A 22300-nucleotide genomic window follows, 5' to 3' on the forward strand; every position below is an offset into this window, starting at 1 on the left:
TGTGTGTGTGTGTGTGTGTGTGTGTGTGTGTGTGTGTGTGTGTGTGTGTGAGAGACTGAACTCAGATCTTTCTGACTCCGGCCAGCGCTTTACTCACTGTGCCACCTAGCCACCCCTTGAAGACTGATTTCTAATAAATGACAGTTCAACAGGTGTAAATTGATGAGATCTGGTAATTTCAGAATTTCTAAATGGGGAAATTACACTGGGGTGTGTACTACATTAGTCATACCTTTTCTCCAACTTAAGTCATTCTTGGAGTTTTAAGTAGAGAAGTATTTTATTAAGCACTTAGTGGTAGGGCTGACAGATTGGAGTACTGGCTTCTGTAAATGAATGTGGCAGCATTGTACTTTAGAATTTATAGTTAGGGGACTTAGAATCTATCTTCTATACATTTAGAATCACTGATTTCAGCCTCTCTCCTCTTGCATATGCCTAGACAGCAATGCCCTTGGAGGTTTTGGTTTGACTCTGACAGAACAGAGAAGATGACAAGGCCAGATGTGTCCCTTCCCTGATGCTTTTCTACTCTGCTGCTGTTAAAATGCTATAGATAAGTGTTGGTGTTGATAGCTTGTTTTTAACCTATCTTAGGGGGGAAATTCCGAAGGATAGAAAATGCTTTGTCTTTGGGGACTTGCTATTCTTCAGTGCGTTAAAATGTAATAAACTTGTATTTTCCTTTGTGGTATTTTCACACTTTGGAAATATTGATTATTCTCTGCTTTCACCTAGAGAATGGGATGGTGACTTGAAGAAACTGCCAAATATCAAGATGAGAAAATTTTGTGCTAAAGATGGAATTTCTAACAAGAATAAGAAGAAAGATGCGTCTTCAGAGATAGACTTGGGGAAAATAGATAGCCAAGATGGATCAGATGACTCCGATGAGGAAATGCCAGAGGTGGCCTAGTTCTAGTTGAGTTGACTGAAGAAGAAATAATTATAGTACTCTCAAGCATTGCTGGTAAATATTCTGCTCAAACAGATTTATAGAACCTCTATTCTGTTCAGTAATCAAGTAATATTTGCTGTATATTTTTAAAAGAATATGTTAATACATCATATTTGAAGGAGAATACTTAATTTTCTTTTTTTTTTTTTTGCTTTTTGGAGGGCAATTGGGATTAAGTAACTTGCCCAAGGTTACACGGCAATACTTAATATTTTAATTTAAGCTACAAAGAAAAAAATGTACGCTAATGATCCTTTTACTTGAGTATATCAGGATGAGGAAAAAAGAATTGTTATATTAATTGAGGTCTCTTTTATCATATAGAATATCAAAACTAGAAAGGACCTCCAGGTTCTTCTAGCTCATGCCCTTACTCTTCAGGAATTTCTTCTACAGTATACCATTCATGTGGTCACCTAGTCTATTGCTGAAGATGTCCAGTAAGGGAGAGTCAATTGTTTCAAGAGTCAGCTTGGTCCACTTGGGCTTAGTTTTCATTGTTGGGAAGTCTTTCCTTACATTGAGCCTCAGCTTCTACCCTCATAACTTCTGATTCTAATTCTGCCTTCTAGTTTAGGACAGTGAAATCCATTCCTTTTTACTATGAAAGTTCCCAAAAATACTCCTTAAGTGTGATACCCTTTATCATGTTTTTTATTAGGTGTGAAAACTTGTTTTCCTAGCATGTTTGTGTATATTTTAGAAGCCCAGAGCAGGCAACAAGTCATGACAAACCCAACCCTTTCATTATTATACCACCCTCCCTCCTTTTATTAGAAGTAGTAAGAAGTATGTTGTGTAGAAAGAAAACATCACTGACATATTAATTGTTGTTTTAACAACCAGAGTGGAAAAATTAATAAGAACCACTAGTGTCTTATTATGTTAATTCCCACTCTTGTTAAGTTAATCTCTTTTTTAACTGGGGCATAAATGAATTCTGGTTGCCTTCTCTAGCTGGTGCATGATTTTCTGATTTCCCATCATGAAGTATGATACATATTTCTGTAGCAGAAGCAGTCTTAAGATAGAAGAAAATACCTATCTACACTTTCTTTTCAAGGGATGGGATAAATTGACAGACAGTATGCCTTCCTTCAGAATTAAGAGAAATACAAACATTTGCTAGAAAGATGAGGTTATTCAGTGTTATATTTACAACATACTTTTAACATTTGTGTCATATTCATAACAAAAGTGAATTGTTCAGGGAAAAACAAATTGAGAGATTATTTTTTTGCTAATTTACAACAATTTGTCAATGTTTAAAATATATGCATCCCTTATGAAGGCTGAAAATAAAACTTATTTTTATATTGGCAGTCTTAGTTCCTTTTTTCCTTCAGTAATTTAGGTTAAAGAAATAGTTTCATAATTATATAAATAAACATTTCAGATTTTGCAAGTCTATGGAAACTTTTTATTATCAAAATGAATCATGTATTAAATGATCTATGCTAACAGAGATTACAGTGGTCTGTAATTTAGTAGATAATTCTCAGTTGCATAAGGCTCAGGGAGATTCTTATCAAACAGCTGATTGTCAGAGGCAGGAATTACATTGAGGTAATCCTGACTTCCTAGTCCAGTCCTCTATACAGCCCACCGTATTTACTTTTGAGTACTAACAGCTGTCAGGTACAGTGAAGTATAGAAGAACTATTTCTGCTTCTTACTGTGCCTGATTTCCCAACTCCCTTAAGTTCACAGTTTTTCCATCTGCAAAATGAGAGGGTTGGACCAACTCTACTTTTTTTTTTTAAAGCAATTGGGATTAAGTAACTTGCCCAAGATTATATGGCCAGTTATTTTGTGTGGGTGTTAAGTATCTGAGCCGGAACTGATCCTGGGTCCTCCTGACTCCAGGGCTGTGCCACCTAGCCACCCCTTCAGCTCTACTTCTAAGGTTCTTCCCTGCTCTAAAGCTTTCCCTCTCTTCATGTTTTCTTGGGCATAATTGCTTCAAAATTTCAGCTGTCAAGTGGATAACTTGGTTAAGTAAGGAAGTTAGGAATGAACGTGAATTGTTTCCTAAGTTTGGTTCTCTTCCCAAACAAAAGGTGTCCTAGATGAGAATGCCATTCTTAGGGAGCCAAGATGGTGGAGAAAGCAGTAAATTGCTACAGCTCTTCCATATTTGCCTCCAAGCAACCATAAAATAGCACCCCTAACTAAGGTTAGGTAAATATTCCAAATATTCTTAAATTCTCAATCCATTATATAGCTATAATGCATGAATCTAACCTAAACCCAATTAATTGTTCCTACTTCTTTTTTGTCTCTTGGCTCTAAACTAAATCTATCTTTTGTGAGAAAACATTCTTCACTAGCACTAATGGGGACTTAGTTTTTTAAACTTTAAAAAAATCTCCCAAAATCATATTTACTATTGTGGTCTCAATAGCATGCTTACTTTATATACCCTTAAAATTTTTGTAGATTACTCAGGCGTGCTTTCCCCAAAATGTAGAAACTTTTATGTTTTGAGTAAACTTTCAGGTATTGAAATATAAGAGTGGTCTGTACCACAAGTACTTTTATCACTGAAATTGTGTATTTGATTTTAAGGGATTTAGGTTATGACCTGACTCCCTAAATTCCCTTCTACCTTTCCTTTATGCTGATTGATATAGTGTTTTCCCTCTACCTCTCTCACTCCTCTCTCCCTGGAAACCAATGTTCAACTGAGAGGAGCCCAAAGTTTGCTGAAATATTGTAAGAACATAAAGAAATGTGAAAAAATGAATTTGATTAAAGTAAGCAAAAAAAAAAATTGAGAAAACTTCAAAGGTTCAGGTCACTTTTTTAATGTACAAACTTTTTCTTCCACAGATATTTTCTTGTCCTTCTTTTTCTTACTTAGTACACGTTAGTTCACAAAACATCTAATTGTTTATGCAAGATAATTGGGTAAAGCCAAAATAACACAAATGCCCAGTCTCAAGAATTGCACACAACCAGAATATTCTTCTATTTGTGTAAGTGCAGTGTTCACTTTCAGAATGGGTTTTCTTCAGATGTGGAGGAAACACTGTAGCCCAAAATAACAGTACTTCCATTCAGTTTTGTGGGTATGTGAAATAGCACCATTGGGCTGATTTAAGAATAAAACTGCTTTCACCCTTCTTGGTTAAATTGTAAACCCTGGAGAATCATCTTAGCTTTGGAGAATCATCTTAGCTTTAGAGAATCAAGAAAATATAAAATTCATATCAGTACAGACAACTGAAATAATCCATATTTTCTAAGTCAGTATTGTTTCTCCCTAATATATTCCTCACTACAATGAGTTCATTTCCCCAACCAAATAAAATATAGACAGTTGTAGGTACTTAAGGCACCTTTTGCAAAAACTAAACAAATTAAAAAATTACAAGTGTTTGCAGAAGGTAGCTATATAAATCAATGCTGTTTATTGTCTGGAGTTATAACTGTATATTATTAAAGTACAGTTTAGACTGAGTCACAGAGCCTTCTTAAAGGTAACTCATTTAGATTCCTTCCTTCAACAACCTTTTATCTTATTCCCTCTTTTTCTCCATGTCCCCTCTTCCACACTATTCTTCTCCCCCCTCTGTGTTTTTCTTTTACATTGGATGAATTAACTTTTAAGGTTCACAATTTTTTGGATTCTTGTTACTAAACTCATGATCCACAATCTCATGGAAGGGAAAGGGCCATCCATTTAATTTTTCTATGATATGCACAATGTTTTAGTGGTAAAACTCTATGGGCTTACACTATTACCCAAAATTATTATTTCCCAATTGAAAAGAATCAGAATTTTGAATGAGAGCTGGTTATTTCTGTTTAGTTCCATTTTACTTTATATCCACGCAAATACATGAAATTTTTTTAATGCTCTTTGCTAGGAAGTTTTTTTTTTTTTGGCAGTATTTTTTTCAGTCTCCAAAGCATCACTTCAAGAGTTCAGAAACAACTACTGAATGCCCAAAAGAGTGGAACCCTCCATTGGAAGGGCTATATCCATCATTACCATACAAAGTACAAAAGAATAAACCTTTAAAACTAGATGCTTAATTTAACTAGTTCTTTCAAACTGAAAGGTGACTAGACATCGCATGACAATTGCACAAAGAATCTGAATCAAAAATGCTTTGAGGGTTAATGAAAGTGCAGCATAGAGAGGGACTAAGAAACAAAATACTGAGTTACCACCTTTTATGCTATTTTTTTCTTGGTATAAATAGTACAGTAACCTTAAATCCTATCAAGTTTGTTAACAACTTGCCATCTTTTCTCAGCTCCCCTCACCCTCGCACCTCCCCTTTGGGAATCATTTTCTTAGCATTTAGCAAGTCTCAAATTAATGAAACCTCATTTTACTGCTTCATTTCACCATCGTGGTATAGATCGTGCCTGTGTTTTTAATGGCTAGGTTTGTAAATAATCTGTGCCCTATAGGTGAAAACAGTGATATTCAAAATGTTTTTCTGGAAATGTCTTTTATCATTGCTAATCCATTTGAAAAAACGGACTGTTTTATATAAAACCCAAGAAAAGGAGTTAGAAAATTGAAGCAAGATTATTTAATACTCTTGTGTAAAACCCATAGTTAAGCCCTAAAGCTAGTGTTAAAGTCATGGATTCACCTTAAAGCTCAGAAATTTTAGTTACTTAATTACAAGATTTTAGTTCTTTATGGGCCCAGGTTTTTAAAAAATGCAACTGATCATGCTTGTGTTTGTCCATAGTTGGTGCATTTCATTTCTACCCATGTTATTTTATCTGCTTGCTTCCTCATCTCATACCCTCCACACCACCTTGCAGAGCAGTGATTTATACAGACTTGGTCCTGTGGCAATTGGAAAGCCATTACATTTTGCTACTGTGTATATACATGAATACATTAAAAAAAAACTGACAAATTGTTCATCATACATAGTATTTCTAAGAATTGGGATTGTTTGGACTCTGGAGATAGCTACTACCAGTTAACATAGTCCATCTCCTGCCTGGAAGGGGTTTCGTTTTCTGCTTCCTATGACGAAATCCATGAACCACAAGAGCACAGAAGAGACTCAAGTAATTACAAATCACATCAGTGTGATAACCAGACTTTTGTGCAAATCATGCACTGGTTCTTATGGCCACCATGGCTATCTTGCCACAATAATAAATATGACAATTAACAAAAGCAAATCACACACCTTTTTTTGTTTTTTATGTAGGACAGCTTTCTTTGAGCATACCTATGATCAGTAGTCTTGCTCTCTGTAATGTCATTCACACTTTAGTTTTACATGAATATGCAAATAACATTGTAATCACTGAGCTGCCAAGCCTGCTGAGCTCCATTTTCTCAGAGTGGGATTCGCCAAATCAACAGAGTAAAGCATAGACACTGGTCTTTTAAAGGGGTCTAGATGCTCTGTGATCGCTGCCCTAACAACTTCTCATCTGGATACTACGTAATAGACTATATAAAACCTCATAATTTTAGGCTTTTAATTGTAGAACCAAAATTGGATTTTCCACTCCCAGATGCTTCAGAGAAGCAGAAGTTGGTTATTTCTGCCACTTTATATGATACTGCAACTTGGTTTTTAACCTGTTTAGGGATAGCACTTTCTTTAACCATTCAAGCAGGGTACTTGGATAGAACTAAATTTAATGCTTTGTAAGAACTATATGCTTGTGAATCCTTTTACTACAATAAGCAGTGAAGCTTCTGTTCTAAAAAATATTCAGACTGTATTGAAATCCAAGGCATGGTTATCTCTGTTTTGGTGGCAGAAGAGAAGACATAGGACCAAGTAGTTGGCTTGGAATTTTGGTTGGCATTTGGATGAAAGATAAAACAAAAAAATATTTTGAAACTCTGTTCTCCATAAATATTTGTTGAATGTAATTTCTCAAAAATGTTTCATTGCACACAATTGAATGTGTACTGCATCTATTTCTAACTCATGCATCTGTCAAAACAGGCTCCAGGGTAGCTGTAAAAATCTATTTACTGTCAAAGTGTGAAGTCTCAGAAAAATATGCATCCTTTATAGAATTATAGAATTTTACTAATGGAAGGGACCTTAGAAATCATGTAGCCCAACCTTTTAAAAGTCTTTTCCTGATTTGATTTAGGACTAATGCAAGCAACTTTAAGATTTTAAGCTAGATATGTTTGTTATTCCCCGTCAGTATTGAAGATGAAATCTTTTGTCAGAAAAGACCCTAGAAATACACATTGAAATTCAAGTCTTCATTCTTCCCCCACTTTCCTCTTGCTACTGTGACCAGTGACAAGTTTCCATTTGGTTTTAGTCCATTTGCCACAAAGAGCTTGCATTGCCTTTCAGAAAGGATTCTTAGCAGACTTTATACATACATGTCCGCATCCCACCCTAGGCCCAGCTTTGTGGGATCCTGGTCATTTGCTGTACTTGGCCCATTTCATATGATGCATCTTTCTTTTGTTGGAAGGTAGGTAAGGAAATAGGGGTAGGGTGGGGGAACAATGCAAGATCACTTTTGCTCTCTAGTCACTGAGGGCTGGAAAACATTTCAGACTCTGGTGAAACAAGGTCAGCTGGTCCCATCAGACTGGTATGACTTCTGGGGTTCCACCCTCTGTGGTCAGCAGTACATTTGTACCCATTTGTGACACAGGCACTACTACAGCATCCTTGATGTCTGTGCTCACGTGACAGGGGAGGTTCTTCTCCAGCTTTTTGGCAGTGTCGGGGCAGTTCTGCACAAAGATCACACGGTTGTAGGCCTTCAGTCTGCGCCATAGCTGCACGTAGACTTTGCACTGTACATACATGAACACGAGGCCTCCCGTGAAGCCAATGGCCACCACAACCAGTTTTGTCCAGAATGGCCATTCCAGGACACCTTCCAAATAGGAAAAAAGAAAATCAGCCTCTGTGTAAATTCAAGTCACTATGGCAAATGATGCCATGACAAAAAAAACCACTGTTGTTATTATAACCAGACATGACTAAAATTAGCATACTAGAGCCTGTTACAAAACAGCCGTATGTGATTCAAGATATGTGACTGCTAATTCTTACCTAACACTGATGTTGTAAATTCTTGCCAGTGATACATAATTCACAAAGTTTTATCACAGACCAAAATGAAAATTCCTGCCTTATATTTTACTGAAGGCATACAGCATGTAACCAGGTAAGTAAATGCAAAATAATTTTTGGAGGGGGAAGTGCTAACAACTGGATGGGGAAGAAGCTGGTGTGGAAGGGTTTTGTGTAGGAGGTGATACTAAGCTCAGCTTTGAAGCTAACTGGGGATTTGAAGTGGGGAATGTAACAAGGATATAGAAGCAAGAAATGGAGTGTTACATAGGGAGAATTAAAATTAGGGTAGTATGGAGAATTAAAATAGGATAGTATAGAGAACTAAAAGTAGGGTAGTTTGGTTAAAATATGGTGTATATGAAGGAAATAAATCTGGAAAAAAAAGATAAGCTAGATTGTGATGGGCTTTAAATGCCAAACAGATGAGTATGTTTGTATTTTAATCCTCTAGGTAGTAGGGAGCTACTGAAATTTCTTGAGCAGGAGAGTGGCATGATCATACCTGGAAATGAGACTAATTAGTAGGTGATAACAAATATAGGCAAGAAAATTTTTGTATGTGTTTGGGTTTGAAGGCAGAATGAAAGAGACTGTCAAGGTTGAAAACCTAGGTGACTGAAATGTGTCTTCAACAGACATAGGAGAAAGTAGGTTCTGATGTGAACATACTGAGGTGCCCAGTGAACATCTGATGTTGTGGGTGGGACAGGAACCCAGGGGAGAGATGAGGGTTGGGTCACAGAAGCATTGAGATGATAGTTGAACGCACAGGAATTTTTGAGCTCAACAAGGATAGAAAAGAAGAGCAGAGGACCAAAGAAAGCTCTTGGTACATATCCACGGTGGACACAAAGGAGATTGAGAAAAAGCGGCCCCCAAATCAGAAGAGATCAATGGCACAAAAACCTGGCAGGCAAGTACTTTCTCTTGCCCCTTTTTGCATCCATAGTACTTTATAAATGTTGGTTGATTGAGATAGTATCCAAGAGAAACTTCTCCAGGAAGTTGAAAGAATTCTCATAGAAATTCAAGTCTTAATTCTGTTATCACTTACTTGATTCAGGTTCTATTATATCAAAATAATTCAAGATTCTAATTTCTTTACTCTTTCTCTGGGTATAGATGAATGAAAATGATTTGAAGTTGAATTCTAGCGTCTTAGCAGTTCCTCATGCTGGCTGTTTGGAAAGCATGTAGTACTTGGAAAGGTAGTAGTACTAGTGCAACTTGCTGCAATGCTACCGTGTTTCCCCGATAATAAGACCTATCCCGAAAATAAGCCCTCCACTTACTGTGTAAGTTTCCTCGAAAATAAGCCCTCCCCCCGAAAATAAGCCCTATTGAGATTGCTACTGTAGTGAAGGTGATCCCCTGCGCTACACGCTACATTACGGTACCCTCTGTATGCACCGTCCCCCCCCCCCTCCTCGGGTGAAACGCACGCCGCGCTCCGAGCTGCATCCAATCAGAGCTGCAGCAGTGAGCGAGTCATCCTGTTCTTCCCCAGTGATTTGCTTATTGAATAAAGGTACATTTTTTTGTTCACATTTACCTGTTTATTAAAATTGCTGTCGATGTTCATTAAAATAAGCCCTCCCCTAAAAATAACCCCTCTGGTGTTTTTCTGTCCAAAAAAAATTAATAAGACAGTGTCTTATTATCGGGGAAACACGGTAATAGAGTAGATGAGCATCATAGAAACCGCAGAACTTTTAAGATTCGAATTTTCATTCAACATTCATACAAAGAATAGTAATTAAGCACTTATTCTGTGTAATGAATGTGTGCCATGTGTGTTGAGGGCTAGAGATGGCACATACCCAAATAAACAGAAAGGTATTAGAATATGGTATATGCACTCTCAGATCAAATATGAGAGATGTGAGGGATAATTTGCAGTGAAGTTTCCCCATTCTGAAAAATCAAATCTAGAGTGGCTTCAGCATCTACTAGGCCTAAGTTTAGAAATCACCTGACCTTATAGGAATCTGGGACTTAGAACAATGGAGACCCTTCCCAGTGCCACCTCAGCACAAGATATGCCAAATAAGGATAATACTGCCTTCCTGGCCTTTGCATGGACATCCACATGTTTCAGTGTCCTTTGTCTCCAAGATATATTCCTGCACTTAGGTTGTGGGCCAGCCTCCCTACCAATGAGAGTGAAGGCCAGTTGGGGGGGTTGGGTTTCTGCCTTAGAAGGTTATATAACCATAGGCTTTCTTCTACTTGTTGCACTCTCCCTCACAGACACCATTTGAGTGACAGGGGCAGAGGGCCTTTTCTTATGAGAAAAAAAACTTTTCTCTACTTTTCTAAGCAGTCTCCAAACTCATTTACTGTGCCATTGCACACAGATTGAATGCTTTTGGTTAGGGATCAAGAAAATTTCCATAGAGGACATGATATTTCACCTGCATCTTTTAGGAGACGGACACTCCTTTGCACTTTTGTTCTTCCATATTTCACTTTCCTCTCTACTTTGTTTAAGGTTAATTGTTTTTTTTTTTTTCTGAGAGGTTCTGGTTAGGACTTATTGACCTTGAGGATGTGTTGAAATTGGACCTCAGGCATTTAACAGCTGTGTGTTTGGGCACATAACTTCTGACCTATTTTTTTGTCCATAGGGATATCTGACTGCCTACTTTGAAGGAGTGTTGGGAGCCAGGATTTGGAAACCAAACACCAGAGAAATGAGATTTACTGATAGCTAGGAAATATGAAGAATGGACAAAAACATTTAATTGTGTGTGGATGATGTTTCTATGTCATATATAATATAGATATAGAAACATCATCCACACAAAATATTTGTTTTAATACAAATCCAGCAGTAAGATTTTTGGAAAGGAAGGGTAAAGTCCTTATGGTAAAGATAATAGCTATCAGGAAGCCAGTTTCTTGATATCATAAAAGAGAAATGGAGCCAACCTTTAGTTTCCAGGTCACACATAACCTGTTAACATCTTAAGTATTGTGTGAAAAATGAAAAGTTGGAACTATAACAAGCAGGGTTATGTAATTTGCTCTGGCAATCAGTAGAAATAATGAAATACAGTGGGAGAGAATTAGTAGCATTCTAGGACCATTTTGTATAGGGGCAGAGACTCTGAGGACATATATGGAGGTGATTGCCCAGGTAATGAGTACCTGAACTAAGGTTGCAGCTATGTGAATACAGAGAAGGGTATGCATATATGGAGAGGGGAAAGAGTGAGGAGTTGGGGATAATGCCATGGTTACAAACCTGGGCAAGTGGAAGAATGGTGGTGACTTGGACAGAAATTAGGAGGAAGGATAATGAGTTTTGTTTTGGACATGTTGAATTTGATATATCTCCAGAGCATTTAGTTTAAAATGCCCAGTGGGCAACTGGTAATGCAGATTGCAGTGCATTAAGGAGACTGGAGCTAGATAACAAAGATCTGTGAGTGTTTGGCCTCGGAGAAGCTGATTAGGTAGGTCACCAAGAGAGAAGAGCAGAGCTTTAAGGATATGATAGAGGTAATGAACCAGCAAAGGAAACTCAGAGATGATTAGATGGGAGAATTAGAAAGGCATTGAAAACCCAGAGAGGAGAGAGAATTAAGGAAGAGAGTGGGTCAACAGGGTCAGATGTATTGGATAAGTAAATAAACAGAGAACTGAAAAAATACCATCAGATTGGACAATTAAGAGCTTATCTACTCTTTGTGTGTATATACCTATTTTCATGCTCTCTCCCACTCTAGAATTAGAATGTAAGCTTTCTTTTCTTTGCTTAGGGTTTAATAAGTGCCTATTGGTTGATTTAATGTTGGCAAAGATCACTTTACATCCTCTCAGATCAGAGATAATGATGAAAGAATGGATGAAGACAATGACCTTTTGAGATGAGGAGAAAAAGAATTGGTTCCAGAGGATAGTGTCTGTCTTCAGTAAAATAAGATGGAGGTCAGTTGCTAAAAGAGGAGTGGGTTCTTAAATAAAGGAACTTTATAACTGTCACTATGTGCAATTTCATAGCCAGTTAATCAGAAATTAATTGAAAGATTGCTGTGTAGTAGTGAAAACCCAAGTGATGAATTTGTGGTTAGATGCAGAACATTTAGAAGGTCTAACCAAACTCTGGCCTGGGATTAGGAGTGGGAAGAGAATAGGGTTGTTACTTGGGCTGTGAATTAGCAGGTGAAACAAAGATGAAGTATTGCTTAAACGACTGACCATTCTGACTGAATAAAAGGCTAGCATCAGATTAATGGCTTGAGAGAACTGGAAGGGATTATGACTGAGGAGTCATAATTAAGGTGAAGAGCAGTTTCAGGAGGAATTAGATAGTGGTAGAGGGGGACAGGATCTTGGCATTTTAAAAATCTGTATATGAAGTCTGAAATAGGAGTCATCCGTGACTGAGATAGAGTTTGTAATAGGAATTGAGGATACTGATGAACTGAGAAACCACATCTCAGAGTAAGTAAGGGGCAAAACTAGAGATAAAATTCAGGTTTCCTAACTTTTAGTCAAGTCTTTTTGTATTGCTTCTGTCTTTAATACTTTTGTTAAACAGGTTCCAAATGAATGGATTTGCTAATTGTTTTTGCCTATTTCAGACCTCCAACTTTTTTTTTCCCCTTTAGCTGCTTAGTCATTTAAATAGAGCTGACTAACCCATATTGTGTTGTGAAGCAAAAATCATTTTGAAAGTTAAAAATACTCTATAACTTCAAGGTGGTAGTAATGATAACTCACCATCCCTTGGTACCAGTTAGAGTAATGAAGTGGCTAGGTTATAATGGCATGGGATTTCTGGCTTTCTCATGTTGTATTGAATAGATGTGAACCATACAGTTCTAGAAAAGATGTGCCATTAATTAGCTCTAAAAAGTTTACAGTTAGAAAAAATTTAAAACTCTCAGTAAATTCCAAGAGATTACTATATGACATCTGTGTCAGGGATGATAGTTACACTTTAATTTGGAATTAAAACAAAAGAAATTTTAAATCACAAACTACTACAACAGAAATGGCTTTCTAAATTTACATTTTTGTTTGTTTTGTTTGTTTTAACCTAAAATGTTCAGCTGGAATCTTGTGAAAATGACTTTGCTTTTTCTTCTGCTCAGGGTCATAAGCACTACCTAAATCAGGTGAAATGGTAATTATCTCATCAGATATAATTCCAGATTTAGTTAGTTACAGTCATACCAAAAGCAGATGAAGGTTTGTAATATCTCTTCACATCTGAATCTAGGTATTCTAGTTTTTAGGTCTGATAATCTGGTTTTGATGATTCCATCATCAAATTGGGTGTATTTGTATATTTACACAACTTTTCTTCATCAGGAAAATTGAGCTAAAGGCATTTGTTCTAACTTAATAGATGGAAATTGCTTTGACTAGCTTAACACTTAAAATTGATTGGGATTGCAATCAACATGAATTTAGCCTGTGCAGTTAGGGTAGGTTTGATGAGATTTTAAAATCTGACCATTCCTCATTCTCCCACCTACATACATTTAATTTGCCTGGGTTTCAATTATAAAATGAATGGAAAATCAACAAGCTATACTTTTAAGAAAAAAGTTTACTTTAGGGTAGTAGGTTTTTCTTAAAGCCAGGCTCTTGAATGAATTCTTAAGTTTTGAAGTATAGCTTTCATTTAAAAAACAAAACAAAACAAAATCAACTTCACAATTCTTGATGTTTTACTAATATTTTTCTCTCTGGCATCCCAAATCTTATTAGACATACTTTTCTGCATCTTGATCTAAAACATTGTTCAAATACATAGTACTCTTAAGAACCTGGTTGCCATATTGCAAAGATGGTGTTTTTCCTCCTGTTATCTGTTTATAACTTGAGTAACTCATACTATTACTAAAAACCATCCTCAATGTCAGTAGAAAGGGCACATCAAAATACTGATGAATTTAATTTTCATTTGTCCTGGAAGAGTATTGCTTCTGCAGTAAAAGCTGCTTTATCTGGCATTATTTCAGTTAAATCTCTGTTAAATGACATGTCTGCACATTTACAATACCATGATAACCAGTCTTCCAAATGGTGACCCTGAATGAATCATCAGAAAAAGATTTCATTGTATCAGTAGACCTTTAAGTGAATTTCATTCTACTTTAATTCTTTGGAAATGGGTAATAAATGGATAGCTTGAATGCTCACTCTCAATTAACAACAATATTTGATTATAGGAACATTTTTCTTAACAATCCAGAATCAGCACATAGTTGGTGTTTAATAAATGTTTATTAACTAATATAGTATCTCTTTTCTTTAAACTTGTTAACTCTTTTACCTCATTTCTCCCATTTTATAGCATACTTAAACACACTCTAGGTTTCTTGTGAGACTAAAGATAGTCTTGTTGTTTCAATTCTTAAACTATTGATAACTACCTTATACTTAACATTGGAGTAGCAAATAGAAAAAGAAAAGGGACACTTTGTTCCCCCATAAAAATTTCAAGCTTAAAGTATAATACTTATTCTCTGTTTAAATTTTAGTTGTAAAAATTATTGGCTTGTTAGAAGACTGAATTGCTTTACAGTTACCATGCCCTCTCCTTTTGCTAATATTGTGAGATAGACCATGTAAGTATCATTTTCCCCCCTTCTAAAGGAAGACTTCAGTACCAGGGATGGGTTGAAAATATATCCAGACATAACTGTGATGGAAAATTTTTTCGAAATACTTTTTTTTTTTTTTAAAGAAAGGAGGCTGGAGGGGGTGGCTAGGTGGCTCAGTGAAAAGGGCATGGGCCCTGGAGTCAGAAGGACCTGAGTTCAAATCCGGATTCAGACACTTAACACTAGCCTTGTGACCTTGGGCAAGTCACTTAACCCAATTGCCCTGCCTTTCCCCCTCCAAAAAGCAAAAATAAAAAAAGAAAGAACGCCGGACCAGATTGTCCATGACTTTAAATGTCAAAATGAATCAGATTTTATATTTAATCCTATAGGCCAAAGGAAGCCACCGTAGTTTCTGAAGGGGGTGACATATATACCTTTAAGATTATTTTGGTAGCTAGATGAAGAAAAGAAAACTAGTTGAATTAGGTAGGATGCTGTTGCCAAGTAAAAAAGAATGATGCTGTGGAGAGAAGTTGGGGTGGAGGGGAAGGAGAACAGGAGTAACTGATGATGTCACTATAGGTAAGTAATGAAAAGAGAGAAGGGTTGAGGATAAACCTGAGGTTTCAGACCTGTGTGACTGGAAGGATGGTGGCAGTCCCTAAAAATATAGCAATGTGCGGGCTTAGTTGTGCCCTACTGCTGTTGTTATTGAGAGACTCTTAAGCTACACTGCAGGTGGAAAAATGGTCCAGGGGAGACTGCACAGTTATAGCCTATGAATGTACTATGCCTGTCTGCAGTTTTGAAAATCACTTAAAATTTGAAAGCTTCAATTCTTGATTAATTGCTTTATGCCATCAGTCCAACTTTAATCTTTTAATTTTGATCTGCTTGGAAGTTAGCTCAACTAATGGATTCAGTGTATTTTTTTTAATGGACTGGATGTTCTCTAGCCTATATGGAACCTGGGAAGTGTCTGTCACCCGTCCCCCCATACTTTTTTGTTCACTTTTAAAGTGAACAATCAATAATTCTCATTGCATAAAGGCTCCTCTGAAGTAAAAAATAAAATACATGCTTTAGCCTTGATTTTTTTTTCTCTGTGTGCTCTCACCAAACCAGAGTCACATAATGTTAAAGGAATCCATTGAGAACCCCTAGCCCTACAAACTCATTTTATAGGTGAAGAAACTGAAGCCCAGTGAGATGAAAACTCCCAGCTCAATATTTACTGACTTCTTTTTTCAGGGGCAGCTAAGTGGAGTAGTATATAAAGTTATGGACTTGGAGTCAGAATAACCTGAATTCAAATGCAGCCTCAGACACTTATTAGCTGTGGGACTCTAGTCAAGTCAATGCCTCAATTTCTTTCAATTTTAAAATGATGATAATATTAGCACCTTTTCCTCCAGCCCCGCCCCAGATTTGTGAGGATAAAATGAGGTCATATACAAAATGTTTTGCAAACCATAAAGCCCTATGTAAATGTTAAATATTATTCACTGCAAGGGAATGACTTCTAATTGTGGTTTTAAGAGAAAGCTGTGAGGCACAGTTAGGAATTTAGGAATTCCTAAAATGAGAAACTCAAATTTTGGAATATGACTTCACATTTTTCAGGCCATCCTTTCTGTGTGCAAAATGATTTTTAAATATTAAAATTGACTTTAATTCTGAGAGTACATGTTCCTTAGATTTGGGAAGGAAAAAAAAAAAACCTACCTTCATTCCTGTATGTTGGGAGATGTAACCATCTGGCCACAACATCAGGGAGCCACATTCTAAGGTAGGCAAAAGTGGTCATAGGTTTCAGAGGTAGAAGAGATCCTAAATGTTCACTTTGTCTAACCCCCATATTTTATAGATGAGCAAACTGGGTCTCAGAAAAGTCAAATGACTTGCCCATTATCACAGAGGTAGCTGAGGCAGGATTTGAACCCAGGTCTTTTGGCTACAAAACTAGTGTGCTTTCTTCTACATCAGAGACTAGCATAAGGCAGCTTGGTTGAAAGAACATAGGACTGGGGAATCAGAAAATCTGAATCAAATCCCAGCTTTGACACTTAGTAAGGGTATTCAGACACAATTGGTGTCTTCCTGTAAAGGATGAAGACTGGGCACTGGAACAGGAGATTACAGGAGAGAAAAGAATTCAATATAATGGATGCACAAACTAGAGGGAGTTAGAAAGGTAGGATAACCCCGGATTTTGGACAATTTTAACTCCAGGGAAAGAGGGGAAAGTCTAGAAAGACGTCTGGTCCTGGAGTCAGAAGATCTGGGTTCAAATTTTATTTCTAATGCTTGTTATGAACTTAGGTGTCTTCCATGGGCCTAGCTGACCTCTAAGGTACCTTCCCATTCTCTATTTGAGATCTTTTTTTTTTTAAATGCTTTATTAACTTCTGATTTACATCATTCATTTCTGCCAGATTTTGAGTTACAAATTTTCTCCCTGTTTTTCCCCCCCCCCCCCCCACCCAAAATAGCAGTCCCACAGGATATCCCCTCCTCCAATCTGCTCTCTCACATATTTTCTCCCATAACCCTTTCGACTTTTCTAGTGGATCTCTATGCCCCAGTGCCTGTATATCTTATTTCCCAATTACATGTAAAATAGTATTGATAATAATATATATGTGTGTGTGTATGTATAAATATTCATACATATGCACATACACATATATACATACATATTTGAATATTTGATTTTAAAACTTTGCATTACAGATTCATTCCCTTCCTCCCTTGTCATCCACCCTTACTAGGAAGATAAGCAGTCCAGTATAGGACGTATATGTGTGGCTAATGCAAAACAATAACATAGTAGATATATTGTAAAACACTGACTATATTTCCCTCCTTCCTATCCCACCTCCCACTTGTTCTATTCTCTACTTTGATCCTGTCCCTTTTCAAAAGTGGGTTCCAACTTCCTTTCCCCCCAGCCTGCCCTCCATTCCATCACCCCCCCTCTCATCCCCTTCCCCCCCTACTATCCTGTAGGGTGACATACCCTATTTAGTGTGTATTTCATTCCCTCCTCAAGCCAAATTCAATGGGAATAAGGTTGACCCATTCCCTTTTGCCTTCCTATTCTTCCCTCCATTGTAACCATTTCCCCTTGCCTCTTCTATATGAGATAGTTTACTGCATTCTGTCTCTCCCCATCTCCTCTCATTATATTCCTCACTCACCTCTTAATTTCACCTTTTAAGTATCATCCTTTCCTATTAAATTGGTCCTGTGCGCTATATCTATGTATGCCTGTAAACATATATACACACATTCACATATGTATTCATATGCCCATATACCCTCATATATATATATGTATGTATACATATATATATATATATACATATTTCTATTCCCTTCAACTACTGAGAAAGGTTTCATAAGTTACAATTATTGTTTTTCCATGTAGGAATGTTAATAGTTCAACTTTGATAAGTTCCTTATGATTTCTTTTCCCTGTTTACCTTCTCATGCTTCTCTTGCTTCTTGTATCTGAATGTCAAGTTTTCTATTCAACTCTGGTTTTTTCAGCAAGAATGCTTGAAAGTCCTCTATTCCACTGAATGACCATATTTTCCCCTGAAACATGATACTCAGTTTTGCTGGGTAGGTGACTCTTGGTTTTAATCCCAGCTCCTTTGCCCTCTGGAATATAATATTCCAAGCTCTTCGATCCCTCAGTGTAGAAGCTGCCAGATCCTGGGTTATCCTGATTGTGTTCCCACAATATTCAAATGGTTTCTTCCTGGCTGCTTGTGATATTCTCTCCTTAATCTGGGAATTCTGGAACCTGGCTATAATATTCCTAGGAGTTTTCTTTTTGGGATCTTTTTCAGGAGGTGATTGGTAGATTCTTTCAACCTCTGTTTTGCCCTCTGATTCTAAAACATCAGGGCAGTTTTCTTTGAGAATTTACTGGAGGATGATTTCTATGTTCTTACTTTGATCATGGCTTTCAGGTAGTCCAATAATTTTTAAATTATGTCTCCTGGATCTATTTTCCAAATCAGTGGTTTTTCCCATGAGATATTTCACGTTGCCTTCTATTCTTTCATTTGTTTGGATCTGTTTAACAGCATCTTGATTTCTCATAAAGTCATTAGCTTCCACTTGCTCCAGTTTAATTCTGAAGCCATGATTCTCCTCATTGAGCTTTTGAGATTCTTTTTCCATCTGGCAAATTTGGCTTTTTAAGGCATTCTTTTCCTCATTGCCTTTTTGAGCCTCTTTTGCCATTTGAGTCAGTCTGTTTTTTAAAGTGTTATTTTCCTCAGTCAGGCTGTTGACTCTCATTTCATAATTTTCTTTCATTGTTCTCATTTCTCTTCCCAATTTTTCCTCCACTTCTCTTATCTGCTTCTTAAGGTCCTCTATGGCCTGTAACCAGCTCGTATTTTCCTTTGAAGCTTTTGGTGCAGGAGTTCTGACTTCACTGTCTTCCTCCTGTTCCATGCTTTGATCCTTTTTGTCCCCCAAATAGGAGTGTAATGTTGGAATCTTCTGTCTGTTTTGTTTCCTTTGCCTGGTCTGTCGCCCCTCAGTCACTTGACCCCTGGGCTTTTTGCCACAGTAGGACTCTGCTACCAGACAGGGGAGCTTTCATCCCAAATGCTGGGGTTTTCTCAGTTGCCGGAGGTATTAGATGGGTGCCCTCTCTGAGGTCTCCACACACTCTGGCAAACTGAACATACACCCCAAGACCTCCACCTTAGACTGCAGTCCAGATTGAAGAAGGTTAAAGCAAGAGGGATTACCCCTCAGACTGGTGCTTGGTCCCCTTACATTCTTCAGGCCAGGAGCTGAAGCTGCCATGTGGCGCTGGCTGGCTGGCTGTCCTGGGGGCGAAAGCCACGCACTCTCACTTACTGGTCCCAAAGTCCAGACTGCACTGATCTCTCACTTTGTCCTTTGCATCTGTGTGTTGATAAATCTGGAAATGGCCACAGCTGCTGCTGATCTGGAGTACCCCTGGCTGGCGGCTGGGCTGGGCTCCCAGAGTGCTGCGCTGGCCGATTTCTGCCAGGCTGTCCTCAGCGGGAGGTTAGCTTCTTTGTGTCATTTTGTGGGTTCTGCAGCTCCAAAGTTTGTTTAGAGTCCCCTTTTTACATGGATTGGGGAAGGTGGAAGCAGGAGCAGCAGGGAGGTCCTGCTTCTATTCCGCCATCTTGGCTCCACCTCTATTTGTGATCGTATGATCAGTTATCAAGAGGGAGCAAATGGAGTTTTTTGAGCAGAGAAGTGAAGATTCAAGCTATGCAGTGATGGTAAGTACGGTAAAGGCATAAAGATTAGGTAAGGCAGAATGAAGTCAGGCGGATGCATTTAGGATAATGCAAACTGGTAGAAATAAACCTTGAATTAGGGGTGATTGGAATGGGAAAGGATGGGAGAGCTAGTACAGAGGTATAATCAATAAAATTTTATGACTTTCACAAGAGGTAAAATTGAAATAAGAATCAAAGATAACATCAAGGACTTAAAACAATAAAGTCCAAGAGAAGATTGGTTTTAGGGGCAGTGCAGCTTAATTCATTTGATAAAGTACATGGATTCTTATCTAGATATATCCTATCTCTCTCTGTGTCTTATATATAGCTTATTTTATCTATGTATTTTGTACTTGGCACTTGTCTTGTTTTAAGACAAGTGATGTGTACTTTTTTTTAGTGCTTATATCTCTTGACTCATTGAAGTGTCATGTATCTCTCAGATGCTAACCTTTATGTTCTCTTGCAATTTTATTCTTGGTAATATCCATCTCCCCCTTGCCCTTAGGATAACCTGCCCCTTGACTCCTTTGGAATACTTGTGTGTGTGTGTGTGTGTGTGTGTGTGTGCGCGTTCCGCAACTTATAGTCATATAATGTCACCTGGAGAATCTATTTTTCAAAGGCAATTAAGCCTACTCTTAATTTTGGTCCAGTTTTTTTCTCCATAGACAATGGAGATATTTAGGATAATGCAGATTGGGTTTTCCTAAATGTCTAGTCAGAGTAAATTTTTTTGGGTGCTAATGGAACTCATTTGGATGGTGGTTCTGTTTCATGGCTTGATGCCATCAGCTCAGTATCATTCACAAAATGGAATACCTGGAGGTCCTCATCACTTAAAAGGAATCACTCTTCCATCTTGGCCAACACCTTGTGTTACATCTTGAATCATGGCATAGTTTTTAACATTCATGGGAGGCATCTTATTAGATGAGATGACCATTTTGCTCTACTGAATCAAATTTTTTTTAAGTGCAATTGGGGTTAAGTGACTTGTCCAAGGTCACATGGCTAGTTTTTGTTTTAAGTGTCTGAGGCTGGATTTGAACTCAAGTCCTTTTCACTACAGGGCTGGTGCTCTATTCACTGTGCTGCCTAGCTGCCCCAAATGGTTTTCTAAAAACATAGATTATTGATTTTTTTCTCTAAAAGTATTATTTTAAAAATATTCCCAAAGAAGTAAATTATTTATTATTTACAAGTGGAGATATTTCTAAAATCTTTTTTAAAAAGAATGACTTTAGTAAATATTCTAAGAAATCTAAATGGGGTCTTTTTTTTGGGGGGGGGTGTCGTCCAAACCTGTGATTTTATCAGTTTTGGGAATTCCCACTAAGGAAATTCCTTCTACTAAGGGAAAGCTGCACTTGCTCTGCAGTTGATAGTTTTAGAAAGATATATGAGAGTACTAATGGTGGCTTATCCAAATCATTATGACTCTAAAGTGAGTCCTCTATTACATATTAATTACATATATATTAGACCTTATATGTAAGACAGTCACATCGACCAATAGGTGTTATTTTGAAAAAAATATATATATATATATATATGTATATATCCTTGTGATGCATGAACAGTGATATCCCTGGAACTGCCTTGCTATCCATACCAATTCTTCTGTCTTTATGAACAGTGATTTCCTCTCTTTTTTAACCCACATAAATAATGCATCATAGCATTCCACCAGAATGCTTGAATTAGGGGAACTGAAGATAAAGGAGGAAGCACAATTGTTTCCAAAATTGGGATTTGGCAATATGATATAATCTCAGATGTGCTCATGCTTCATGTAATATAAATTTAATTTCCTTTCATCACAGGAGTGGGAAAAGCATCTGGGGCATCATAAAATATTTAATCTAGGAGGAAAACAAGTTTAGCATGCACAAAGTAACAATTGTTTGGTTTTTCATGTAGACTTTTTCAGGGCAGAACAAGGGACTCTTCTGTTTATTTATACTCAACCCCATTTTTGGTTGAACAATTTACTTGCCTTCAAACATCTTGAAGGAGTTCAATTTTAAATTGTTTTGACATAAATTGCTCTGAAAATTTCACCATTCTTCAGAATTCCTTTTCAGCAATTCCAGTAAAAGTTATCATAGGATAAATTAAACCAATAACAGCCATGCTAACACTGGTTGTGTATGTCAATACCGCAAAGAAATTTTCTCAATGTAGATCCTGCATCTCTTCATTTAAAAGCTAACCCTCTGAGTTAAATAAAGCTTTCTCAATTTAGCTAGGCTTGTTAACAGAGGACACACACTATCCTTTCATGGGCTTTAATTTCCATCATGGTCGAAGGCATAGTCATTAAGCACCCAAGATCACCACCATGTCATAATGAAGCATTTGAATGGTAACCCAAAGAAAAACTAAGTTGACCCTTGAGTTAAGTCAAATTTTTAATCCCATTTACAA

General features: G+C 37.2%; 2 protein-coding genes across 8 annotated transcripts in view; one reads left to right on the forward strand and one right to left on the reverse strand.

The window, feature by feature from the left end:
* TMA16 (translation machinery associated 16 homolog) overlaps positions 1–2280 on the forward strand; it is an 88436-nt gene extending 86156 nt beyond the window's left edge. For both annotated transcript variants that reach the window (XM_069097688.1, XM_069097697.1), the window contains exon 7: positions 739–2280. In XM_069097688.1, coding sequence (XP_068953789.1) covers positions 739–916 — 178 coding nt within the window. In that variant the 3' untranslated portion in view covers positions 917–2280. The remainder of the gene's footprint in view (positions 1–738) is intronic.
* A 1469-nt stretch (positions 2281–3749) lies between these two features.
* Positions 3750–22300, reverse strand: part of MARCHF1 (membrane associated ring-CH-type finger 1) — a 1238958-nt gene continuing 1220407 nt past the window's right edge. For all 6 annotated transcript variants that reach the window (XM_069097636.1, XM_069097675.1, XM_069097649.1 and 3 more), the window contains one exon: positions 3750–7813. In XM_069097636.1, the coding sequence (XP_068953737.1) occupies positions 7515–7813 (299 nt within the window). In that variant the 3' untranslated portion in view covers positions 3750–7514. The remainder of the gene's footprint in view (positions 7814–22300) is intronic.

Source organism: Petaurus breviceps, unplaced genomic scaffold (assembly GCF_028583685.1).
Source record: "Petaurus breviceps papuanus isolate PSGF00001 unplaced genomic scaffold, PetGlider_PUasm1.0 126, whole genome shotgun sequence".
NCBI classification, from domain to species: Eukaryota; Metazoa; Chordata; class Mammalia; order Diprotodontia; family Petauridae; genus Petaurus; species Petaurus breviceps.